This window comes from Lytechinus pictus, chromosome 11 (genome assembly GCF_037042905.1).
Source record: "Lytechinus pictus isolate F3 Inbred chromosome 11, Lp3.0, whole genome shotgun sequence".
NCBI lineage: Eukaryota > Metazoa > Echinodermata > Echinoidea > Temnopleuroida > Toxopneustidae > Lytechinus > Lytechinus pictus.
Window position 1 is genome coordinate 15,874,856 of NC_087255.1, and position 12,988 is coordinate 15,887,843.

The 12,988-nt window shown below is 35.2% G+C and overlaps 1 protein-coding gene across 2 annotated transcripts in view; it reads right to left on the reverse strand.

Annotated features, from left to right (window-relative positions):
- Positions 1 to 12,988, reverse strand: part of LOC129270881 (uncharacterized) — an 88,135-nt gene that overhangs the window by 14,356 nt on the left and 60,791 nt on the right. For both annotated transcript variants that reach the window (XM_064106862.1, XM_064106861.1), the window contains 11 exons: positions 12,640 to 12,831; positions 11,538 to 11,804; positions 10,433 to 10,567; positions 9,628 to 9,882; positions 8,579 to 8,691; positions 8,025 to 8,241; positions 4,369 to 4,488; positions 2,808 to 2,926; positions 2,086 to 2,232; positions 1,285 to 1,467; positions 464 to 847 (listed from right to left, as the gene is read on the reverse strand). In XM_064106862.1, coding sequence (XP_063962932.1) covers positions 464 to 847; positions 1,285 to 1,467; positions 2,086 to 2,232; positions 2,808 to 2,926; positions 4,369 to 4,488; positions 8,025 to 8,241; positions 8,579 to 8,691; positions 9,628 to 9,882; positions 10,433 to 10,567; positions 11,538 to 11,804; positions 12,640 to 12,831 — 2,132 coding nt within the window. The remainder of the gene's footprint in view (positions 1 to 463; positions 848 to 1,284; positions 1,468 to 2,085; positions 2,233 to 2,807; positions 2,927 to 4,368; positions 4,489 to 8,024; positions 8,242 to 8,578; positions 8,692 to 9,627; positions 9,883 to 10,432; positions 10,568 to 11,537; positions 11,805 to 12,639; positions 12,832 to 12,988) is intronic.

Here is a 12,988-nt window from a genome sequence, read left to right on the forward strand (position 1 = left end):
CGCACACGCATTAACCCTCCCCCTCTCCCCCTCTCTCTATCTCTCTCTCTCTCTCTCTCTCTCAATATATTCATTCATTTTGATTACCTTTTGTATATTTTTTTATGATTTATCTATTACTTTTAATATCTTGTGTTCCTTGGTCAACAAACGTTTACGTTTTTTTACTATAACAAGGGTTAAATTTAAATCCAGGGCTTAAGTTGTTAAACTATGGAAAGCACATTGTTACAGGTATCCCTAACAGGACAAGCTCAATTTGAGACTCAAGTCATTACTGACCGGGAATAATTACCAACATGGTTCTCGTTATCATCAAAACATGAGGGAAGGGCAGTAAAGATAGGAAACATAATTAAATATTAAAATATTTGGCTTCCCATAATTTTAGAACAGAGTAAGGCCATGCCCTAAGTAAAACAGGGCTTAAGATTCCAGAATACGGGTCAAAGAGCCAACTCACTGGATTGATCGGAGTGAATGATAGAACCACTGGCTGCTCTAGGTCTTCAATTTCTTCATTATCCACCGCCGCACCTATGATCCTCGAGTTCAACTCTCGTCCAAACTCCGTTTGGTTCTCGTTCAACTCTGTCAGTTCTCTGTCCCTGAAGAGAGCTGTGTCCAGGTGAATGGTGATGACCAAACGGCCGGTAGACCCTGTCAACTTGTTTCCTAAGGTCGGCGGCAACAACAGGGTGGCTTCGGCTTGAAGCACCTCTAGCTGCGTGGTTTGATCGCCTTCCTCTACCTGAAAGTCATCACCGGAAATGCTATCTCCGTCAGGTGTAGCAGACATGTAAACGGTAAAGCCTTGACTGATTTCGTCCGCAGTCACATCAAGTACCTTAGATAAATAAAAAAAAGCAATGAGGATGAAAAGGATAATAATATTTATAATAATGAAATGATAATGATAATAGTAATAGTCATAAAAATAACAACAATAACAAGAAAAGTGGTAATAATAACCAAAATAAACAGTGATTACTAATAAAATAGTGATAATCATTAAAAAAATCCATCAAGGGAGGGGGAGTTCTCTCTTCAAACATTGTTCAAAATCTCCCCGACCGCATTGGTTCTCATTGGCGTCATCTGAATGTTGTTTTAAGGAATAAGCCCATCGTTCTGTCTAAAGCGATACCCTCTGTTAGGGTAGCCCTTAGGTAGATGATAATGATAATAGTAATGACAATAAATGACTGTAATTTCAGCAATACAATTTTAAGCAAGTAGCACTGTAAGAATAACAAAGACGAACTGCGTATCAAGTTTTCTCACCTCAGCGGCAATATTTGGCTCAATAATCCGGAGAGAGTCATTCTGCACTTCTACTACAGCGAGCTGTGTTTCTAAGGATACTACGACACGGCTTGAAGCACCGCTCTCATCTTCAGCCATATCACGTGTTTCCTCTGCTACATCCGCGTAGTTGTTGGCAATGGCCACAAACGATTCAGTCACCTGTTTTCAATAATCGTACAAATCAATGAGAACATGAGAAGCCTCTGAATTCATAGGTTAGCGAGTGGTCCTAGGATGAATCTTACTGGTTGATTGCACATGTCAGTTTGGGTACATACACTCACATTTAAAGCTCCTTTTCTGTTGTGTATATAGTACCAAATACTTTTTTATTTTCCCTTTTTTAATTGATTAATCTACAACGTATGATTTTATTGAACTTTAATAATTGTATTTTACAATCTACTATTTTGTTTTGGGAAAGTCACGCAGATTGGAAAGATCTTCGGGTTATAGGTTTTTAGCCCCCCCCCCCCCCTTCCAGGCATCCATGTAAATGTACTCAATACACTCTAATGCTTGTATGTTCTTTAAGGTTGATGTTTGATTATGCCGAATTGAATACTAATAATGATAACAATAATATTAATGATACTAATATTATTACTATTTTATTATTATCATTGTTATTATTATTATAATGATTATTATTATTATTATTATAAAGATCATGCAAGAAGAGATAACTCAGTTTATCTGATGATGAAAATATGTCTACTTAAACATTAATTAATTAATAGTATCCAGAGTCATTGGTCAGCTTATTCGGCTACCTACCTCTACGTCACTAGTATCTAATTCTACGATATCTTCTAGGAAATCAGCCACGATCTCCAAGCCTTCTGTTGAGATGGTCTCTGTCATGGTCGTAATTTCTGCCACTTCCTCCACCACCATTTCTGCGTTGTCTTCGGTAACTTCCTCCTGTCAAATCAAAGGTGAATGGTAAATCAAAATTACTTTTGAACTCGGGTAAATATTGGCCGAAACACTGAATAGTCACAATAGGCAAAAAGTTTCAGTTAAGTTAAGATTGTCATTATTGATATTAATTCATAATATTGCAATGTGCTCTTCTGAATTTGATGGATTGATGTACAATGTCAAAGCTAACGAATTATCGCTAATTGTGTAAGGTTTTTGATAAAAATGAGTAGACTTGCTTCTTATTAGCGGAATCTGGCTCGAGGGATCATATTAATAAACCCAATGGAAGTCAATTTTGACTATCTCCTACATTGGATATATCACTGCCTCGACATTTTAATGATTAACAATTGCATTTTCGATAACACACCAGCTGCTACTACACAAGGCAAGACTGTTTTACCATGGATGATAGACTAGATAAAACAGTTATTCTCATTTTTGCATTTACTTTACTCATTCCCTACTCCATGCAAAATATGTCCTACTCTTTACTGAAAGAATATCTTTATCAAGTCATTTAAACGTAGATTCCTGGCTTTATTGTCCTGAAGAGACGGTGCATAACGAACCTGTAGTAGAATCTTGAGTAGTTCATCGGCAGTCAGATTCCTTCCACAGTTCATCAGGGGTACCCAAACACAGGGACGAATTGTATCACCAACACAAATGGCTTCTATACGATAGTCCCCTGTATAAACAGACACAGAGTACGAAGAATACCAAATCGAATGCTATATTTTGTGTCATATTTGCAACGCAAAGCAAGATTAAATTCAATTAGAACAAAAACTTATTTAATTTCTAAAAAAGTCACTATTTCTTTGAAATTGGCCAGATCGCCGAAGAATACTCTTCATTCTATAATGCCAACGTCTGAATGTGATATGTATCTTTTTTTCTTTCATAGAAAGATTTTATTCAAAATCAAACACGAAATCAATTCAATTTACAGAAAAATCATGAAGCGAACATGTTTACAACAACTGTACATGCGTACTATTATCTAATGATAAAACAAAATTATAATGTTTTGGACTGAGAACCCTTTCAATTTCACAATAGCGTTCCAATACGTTCTTAAAAGAGCTTAAACACAACCGATCACCCTTACAACGTGTCGAAAAAATAAAATATTTAGCGTAAAGAATATAACGGTTTGCAGTAGAGTATTGAGCGTCAGGGCAACCAAACAACAATAAATTCTTATTCAAATACACGTCATTGTTCAAAAAAGAGGTTTGGAAGTTTTGAATAAATTGTTGAGTTATAGGGCAGTCCCAAAACAGATGTGAAATACTTTCAACAGAGGAAGAACAAAATGTACATAAATTAGATTTAGACAAGCCAATATCGTAAAGATGTTTGTTCACCCCCATTATCCGATTGAAAAGTTTATATTGAAGGTAGCGGAGTTTTGTTGAAAGACAGCATTTAAAAGGAATCATATACAATCTTTTCCAATTATTAACCGGTTCATTTAAAATGGATGCCTATTTTGTTTGCGAAGTAAGGGACTTTAAGATTTTATCAACAGAAATTCTATGGATAAACTTGCATACCTTAAAAACAGTATTTAAATTATACAACAAATCTTCTGAATAATATTCAAGAAAATTACAATTAATCTTGTATTTTTGTAAAAAAGTTGTATGTGAGAGAAATTTGTTTTGTTCATCCATTAAATGTTTAATACTGATGATCCCATTTTTAAGCCAAAGTTGTTTATATATAACTTTCTCATCTACTTTGATCAATGAGTTATTCCATAACACTTGATTCTTTATATTCAAATCAGATAAGTTGGGAGAGAATGTTAAACAACTCCAAGCAATTAAAATTTCTCGAATGAATTTATTTTTTATTTGTAATATTTTGGGATCATCGTATTTTAAATTACATGTCCAAAACAATGTGGTATGCATCTAATTGAAACATGTCAAAGGCATTTTCTTTCAAATATCAAAAAGACCGTATGCATCTTCATGTATAATTACATTTATTAATAAACCACAAACAGCTGAAATATGTCAAGATATTTCGTTAAGTCACCATTTCACAAAATAATTAAGCAACAATATCGTTATAGTTAGTATTTTGTAAAGTCCTCCTCATAAAAGAGAGAAAACATACTATTAATGGTATAATCAGGACAATTGGCATCAGTGGAGTTAGCGCTGCTGCCGATGTCTCCGGTGTCAAACATGGCTTCATAACCATAGCTTGTAATGTAAGATCCCGCTGGGCAGGTCACTGTAAAGAAATCGAATGAAATCATTTAAATTTGAGAATCTGTTCTTGGACGTATGATTTCTAAAATCGAAAAAAGAATCGCATATCTAGGCTGCTTCAAAATTTAAAATGAAAAATATCAAGTTACGCCAAACACATCATTAATTTTTTTCTAACACTAGACTTGGGGGGAAATAAAGAAAGGCAATAATCATCCGTACAATAGCAACACCAATCCTACTATATTAAGGAATGAGAATGAAAAAGAAAAGCCCCAGGTACGGACGGGATTATGATAGAATTCTACCAGATGTTTTGGGAACAAATAAAAGATATACTTGTAAAAGCATTGAACGACTGTTACAAAAATGGTTCAATGTCAAATACACAAAGAAATGGTATAATCACTCTCATTTTCAAAAAAGGAGATATGAAAGATCTAAGTAATTGGAGGCCAATTACTCTTCTAAACAATGACTACAAGATAATTGCAGCAGTTTTGGCAACACGTCTGCAGAAAGTTATTAGTAACATAATCAATGAAAATCAAACTGGGTACATTAAAGGCCGTTTAGCCGCATGCAATGTTCGGCTCACTAAAGATGTTATTCAGTATTTAATGAATTGCAATGCCACAGGTTCAATTATGCTTGTAGACTTTAGTAAAGCATTCGATGTTCTAAATACTGATTTTCTTAATTTGTGCTTGAATAGATATAATTTCGGAAATTCATTCCGAATTTGGATCAAAGTACTATACAATGATATATCAAGTTCAGTTCTGGTAAACGGATGGATATCCGAAGGGTTTCCAGTAGAGAGGGGAATAAAACATGGATGCCCCTTGTCTGCACTGTTATTTATTTTATCAGTCGAATTTATGGCAAATAAGAATATGAATAACCATGCAATCAAACCTATAAAAATCGATAATTATAATGTTAAATTAAATTTATTACAATATGCGGACGACACATTATTTTTCGTGCAAGATAAGTCGTCCTTAAAAGAAATTCTAAAGGAACTGAATACTTTTGGGAAACTTGCAGGCCCTAAACTCAATACAGAGAAAACTGTAATGATGTGGATAGGCGACACTAGTAAACGCTGGAATATTAAACCTTACAATCTGAATTGGAGCGAAAAACCTGCAAAATATTTAGGGCACTTTATTCATTCAGACAATAACCTAGCACTTAACACCGAATGGGATAACAAACTAAATAAATTGGAGAAAACACTTTCTAGTTGGAAGAAAAGAAGTTTAACTATATTCGGTAAAGTTACAGTATTGAAGTCACTGGCTCTCAGCCAAATAATTAATTCCACCATTGTAGACTGCATCCCAAAGATGTTTTTAAAAAGACTAAATAAAATTGTGTATAACTTCATTTGGAATTCTGTTGTAGAAAAAGTGAAAAGAGATACTCTAGCAAATGATTACACAGATGGGGGAATAAGAATGGTAAATATTCAAAGACAAGAATTTAGTTTTAGATTGAAATGGTTAGGCCGATTGTTCAATGAAAACCCGGGAATGTGGAAAGAGATGACTCATTACTGGTTTGATCAACTGGGAGGTATCACTCTTTTACTGAATTGCAATTATAATGACAATATCGTATCACATGTTAGAAAGAATCGTGTACCGCTATTTTACGGACAAATTTTACAAGCCTGGCTGAGAATCAGGTCAAGCACTCCCCTGGAGGTAATATATGCAACGGAAAGTAACAAGCTGAAACAAATTCTTTGGTATAACGAAAATATTACATTCAACAAAAACACTCTATTTTTTAGAGGATGGTATGAAAGTGGTCTAATCTTTGTAAAGGATGTAATTTGTGATGGAAATTTTCTCTCTACAGAAAACATTGCTTTAAGGCTTAAAACTAGAAAAGAAAAATGTAATGTAATGTATGATTACTCTAAATTAAGAAAATCGATACCCAAAATCTGGAACACTTCGCCTCCCTATACTCAGCCAAAGCAATTAGCTCCACATTTACAAATACCACTTTTGATCATTGGAGATAAAGAAAAACATATCAGTGAATGTAGCAGCAAATTCTTATATAAACTGCTTTGTCCCGATTACATGCACACCAATACGTGTTGTATTTACTGGGAAAATAAGATAGGAACTCATTTCGATTGGGAAGTTATTTTTAAACGTAATCTAAATCAAGTTCATGAGTGCAAGTTACGCGAATTTAATTTTAAACTTCTTTATAACCTATTACCCGTAAGAAGAAACCTACACAAATGGGGTTTAGTGAATGATAACCTATGTTCGCATTGTGGAATGGAGGAAGATATCCAATACGCTTTCATTTCTTGTGATTTGAATAAATCATTTTTTTGAATATTTGAAAGAACTGACTAAAAAATCATTTCATAAAGATTTAGAAATCAATTACAAAATTCTGTTTAAACATGAAGTAGACGAAAATTTGGTTTTACTTCTGACCATTGCACTTTGGTGCATTCACAAAGTCATTGTTTCAAGAAACATATCCGGAAAAAAAAAGAGAGATAATCTGAAATTTATATTCTTAAGAGAAATAGACAGTAGAGTAGAAATGAAAGATCGGCACAGGAAAAGATATGTTTATTTACCCAGAGAAATTACCGAATACGTATGAAACTCAGTAAATCTTTTGTTTTCACTGATGTATTCAATATGTTATAACTCATGTAAGACTTTTGGATGATTGCATAATTATGTAATTGTTTTGTATCGATATAATTTCTAAAAATGTCATGTCATCTCATGTATGTTCATTTTTATGATGTGTTATGTTGCGATGGTGTAAATAAATCCTCTAATTGGAGGCAAAAAAAATATATATATATATTAAGGAATGTAATTATTCTCTTTGAATGAAGTTGTCCTGGTGGGTGTTTCAGAAAGATGTTCGTAAGTTACGAGCGACTTTACGAACGATTGAGGGTCCTTTCTTACAAGCTAAATCAACAATGGAAATTAGGCGCACATAATTTACTACAAAGAAAGGATCACCAGTGACGTCGCTCGTGAAGTAGCTCGTTACTTGCGAGCAGCTATATAACACGCCCACCATAGGCTCAAAAAATAACCCATGTCCATACAGTGCCAATACTCCTTAATTACATGCTCACTGAATAGGGTAACATCTTCAAACAATACACCCATGCATATCGTCAGGCCTTGATATTCTTCATCTTAGGGCAAGGCCTTTTTTGTAATGACATGCTTTATAGCATAGAACAAATACGAAAAATCAAAAGGAGCACAGAGATTATCCAAGGCAAGTAACAGGGACATTGAAGCCAATCACTAGGGCATCTAAGACCATGGACGTGGATGTCATTGTATTGATTTAAGCCCTTATTCGTTTTCTTCTTGGTTCTCTTCACAAGTCCTGATCAGTGGAGGGAACAAGATCTAGCTTTGGGTTTAAAAGACACCAGATCTTTGGCAGTGCACGGCTCTGGTCAGCAGCTGGTAGGAGCCTTGTATAGATATAACCGGAAGTTGTCATTTTTTCACATGAATATATATTGATAATCTTTACCTGCACTGAATGTCTGAATGGATGATGGATCTAGAAAGGCAGGATTATCTTCAGCAAGATTTGTCATCGTTGAAAGGATGATGGATAACTGCTCACTGTCTGGTACTGAACCATTGTATACGTAGACGCCAAACTCCGCCACAACGCTTCCAGAAGAAAAGGTATTCACGCTTGCTGCAACACTGGAATCGAAGTTATTCTGCAGAGGAGTCGTGATCTGTATCAACAAGTAAAAGGTCAATTGTTTGAGTGCTTGTTGAACTGTATATTTGAAGGGTAAACAAAGCAAAATGGTACGGTTGCTTGAACTGGCAATTGTGTGAATAGATATTGACAAGAGATAAGGACAGCTTTCATATTCGTCCCTTTAACTTACTACCATAAATTTATGATCCTTCCTCCAAGTAACACCCACCTTCCCCAGCAGAATAAGGATATAGATCAGCACTATATGAAAGTTAAAGGTATTTCAGAGTAACAAAACAGTAAAATGCAGTCGGGTGGTGCAGTAACGCATCATATGAGTTAATGAAATATTACATAATCATACTTACGAAATTGATCAATTCATTGGACAGCTGAATAAAGTATGAAGATGTTCTATCCAATAGACTATTGTTGAAAGTCCTGGTTAAAAATGTAGCTATTACTACATAGTTATCAACACCTAAAAAAAAAAAATAATAATACATACACTATCAATTGCTCCTACCATGTATGATTGAAAAATATATAGTTTTTGTTTATCATTTTTAAGGTGTGGGTGAAAAGTTGAATGATGACATACAACTTATAAAAAACTATTGCAGAGCTGCACAGAAAGGAAAACTAAAACTATTTCTAAGTAATTGGATAGTAAACCTTGGATACAATTCACAAGCTGATAAGTACTGAAAAGTTAACATTGTAGCATGCTTTCGGTAAGTAATGTACAGAACTTTCAGTGGCGCAGAAAGGGTAAAGAGCTGCGGCTCTTAAAAAAACCTCACTACACTGCTACAGATTTCAACATTTTGGCAACTTCAAAGCAGTTGCACGAGTTATCTTGTAAGACTTCGGAGCGCATGGATGAGTGGATGCTTACATGGAACAAGTCTGCGTGTTACAGTTCTTCACGGACGCAAATCTAGTTAAAGCCTGGTGCAGATATAAGATAATCTACTTTTTCTGCAGCTTCTCCATTTTGGGTACGAGCTATTGATTCTACATGACTTGGACATTCGAGTGGATTTGCGAAAAAAAACAGCCTCCAACAACGGCTTCTCAGTAATAGAAACTGGGGTTAAATAATCAGATACAATTTAGACAGCACATACTTTCACTTAACTGACGGGTGCCCCAGAAACAATGCTCAATCATCTTAATACGTTTGCCTTAGTTTAGGACGTGAAGGCCAGAGTACGTGAGAATTTCAATAGACACAATCATGAAGCACGATTAGACTATACAAGAAGACGGAACCTTGCAGCACACTTTTAAAGTGCAATCTTTCATCCAGAAACTCCTATTTGAGACTGAGTCCGCATATGCAGGCAAGGGACTCTTGATAACGTGAGTTACAGCAAAATCACTCAATCTCCGACATGTTAGAACAATGACTCACCGTTAACCGTGAGCAAGGCTTGATTCGTTGTAGCAGTGGTGCCATCTTCACCGATAGCAGAGCAGTAATAATATCCCTGATCTTCGGCAAGAGCTGGGTTGATTACTAATGGAGATTGGTTCTCACTGTTGGGGATAGGGGCACTATCCTTGAACCACCTGAAGCTCTGAGCGTTCTGGAAAGAACACGAGAAGGTGACCCGATCCTCAAAGTCAACCATCTGAGACACGGGGTTGGTAACAACCGCAAGGGGCTCTAAAAATGAGATATGATATTGCAAACAAAAACCATATTCAATCCTAGGTCACTATTCAATACATGATATATATAGTTTATACTGCAGGCTCAACTAGTGTTTATATTGTAATATAAATGGCGTGAATAATCATCGACAACATCATCTTCTTCATCATCCCAATCAAAGCTATTGACCTGGGTATTTGTAATTACGATGTAAAGCGATAAGAAACAAAGTATGAAGTACTACGTAAATGTAACTATTATCATTATTATTATTATTACGAAGCAGTAGAAATTAAATATATATATATGCGCCAGATCCCCCGTGACAAACGTTTTAGAGGGAAAAAAGATATGAGTAAAGTGTACGGCTTTGTAAACGAAACGGATAGACTTAGCACAAACGAATTCAGTTCATTTATCATTAAAAGTAAAACTGTGATTCTTTTTTTAGGGTTTGAAATAACACATTTTTCCTCTTCCAACTACACAATTGCATCTTCATCCACTACTGCTCTCCCCCCCCCTTAAAAAAAAGATAATTAGGCAGAATTCTTCTTCTCACCTTGTTCTACAATCACAGTGTTACAATTAACATCTGTAAACGATTGTGGACAGGTGCATACATACGATGATCCGTCATCAGTATTAGTACATGTTCCTCCATTTTGGCAAGGTGATAGGGTGCAAGGTTCTAAAGCTGTAGGTGAAATTGTAGGTAAAGTGAATTTCAGTCAGATCAATACTGCAAAGGAGCTTGGAAATATTTTGGAACATATAATATTAGTACCAGTCACTCCATTTGGGCAAGGATGCATTGCGTAAAAGGTATCTACTTTGAGTTTCAATAATTTCACTGAAGGAAACACATTAGTTTTGGTCATCATTTTAAATTCACGAAGAGTGCTGTAGTATAAGTGTCTCCATCAAGACAGGGATACTTAGTTGGGTTACTTAAATCTTTTAATGTGCATGGGGTAGTATTTACCACATTGGCGGTATTCATAGGCCTTAAAAATGTATGCAGAGTATTTATATGATTTAAGTTCTCATAATTTCTTTCCCTGCACAAAAATTTAACGTACAGAAAAGTCGACTCCTTTGACATTTAACCCAACTTTATTTTAAAAATTCCAGAGAATATGTATTGACACTAAGATAACGAACATTATTTAATACAAGTGTCTTTATTTTACCATTACCATGGTTTGCTTATGAGAGCGAACTTTACATGTTATATAAATAGAGTTTAGAAAGTTGATCATAATCAAACATAGAGTTCCTTCATTAATTCGTTTGGGGAAAAAAGAATTTTACACACAGGTTTATGAAACAAAATCTAATGGTCAACCGTAAAAGGTCACGAAAGAGCTTGAACCGTTTCCTGTTGTCAGAACCATGGTTACATGATAAGAAACTGAGAAACACTTGGATATCATCAAGTTAAAAAATTAACAAGGTTAAGATCATAATGGCTATTGATTTAAGGCCTACATACTACATATCCCATGACAAATAGTTTCGCCGTTTTGACTATGACATTAAGTCGACCGAGACTCCTCAAGAATTACAACCTTTGTTTCCATGGAAACAAGAAAGAAAGTTTTAGCAGAATTATTTATTGCTTTCAATTTCGAAAACATTCATTGAACATGAATGATACTCCGTACCTTCACAGAATGTGCCATTGCCGGAGAATCCCTCCATACACGTACACAGGTAGCTGCCACTTAAATCGTTACATCGAGCGTTGCTGTCACACACGGGAGGTGACGCGTTACATTCGTTGATGTTCACGCATGTATATGTGGTTGTGTCACTCGTTATGGTGACATCCGTCGTGTATCCAGCGTCGCACGAACAAGAGAAGGAGTTGATGCCCCCGTTGCATGTCGATACCGTAGGGCAAGGGGAGAATCTTTGGCATATGTCAATGACTAGAATGAGATACAATTAGAAGAGAGATTATATGATACAAATCAACTCTGTGGATATGACATTTACGATTTCTCCGTTCTCACTGTTCAAATGATATGGTTATGGAGGAATGAAAATAAGATACGAGCTCTCATCATCGCTTTTATGATTGAATATTCCCCTTTCCGTCTGACAGTCCAACACAGCAGTCAAAAGCTAACATCTTATAGACTTATGGGGATATCAAACAAAAAATTGTATATTTTTTATGAATAAGACTCGGCATATTGCAGGGCAAAATGTCTTTTTGAAACCGTGATTGATATTGATTTATTCATTTACAAATTACATCATTCGTATTAAGATAGGAAATATGACTTCAAGAAACCATGTATAATTATTACTTAACAAGATTTTGGGATATTGATCATGACAATACTACTACTACTACTACTCACAATAATAAAAATTATAATAATAAGATTAATGATAATAATAATGATAATAATAATACGTACAATTTATAACAGGCTTCATGACAACCAGCCTTATGATTATGTTTCAACGCGCAAAGATAAAAGTATGAACAGTCCCATAAATCTTAGGAATATATAGTAAGCAACAAAGCACACGAATGTCAAAACACCATTAAGGCAACTAATCAGAAATGAAATATAGAAATTATCCAACACAACAAAATCAGTATGATAAGGATGCCGTTTCATTAAAACGCGTTTCAATTCTAAAACCTCGATGATCATTATAATTTGGCATTTGGGTGGCTGATTAAATTTGTCACAGTTGCATTTATGATTGACGATTTTTTTTTTTTTAATTAAACCCATGTCTTTATACCTTGGCAAGTGGGTAGATCAGTGGAAAGTTCACCGTTAGCCTGGCAACCGATTGAGGTGTTTCCGATGAGGTCATAGCCCGGCTGACATTCATACATGCACAGTGTGTTATAGTCTATCGTCATCTCTTCACCACACTGTGTGTTTGATGTAGTCAGATTGGCTGGGAACATTGGGATGCTGCACGTCACAACTGCCGATGTTGATAAGACATAAAAAACAGAACTTATCATTTTTACACAAACCACATTTTCAATGAGAAGGGCAATGTAGGACGACTCTGAAGAACTTATTAGGATAGATAATGGTAGGAATGATTACGTTTCCAAACGCTTAATGCTCTATAATTC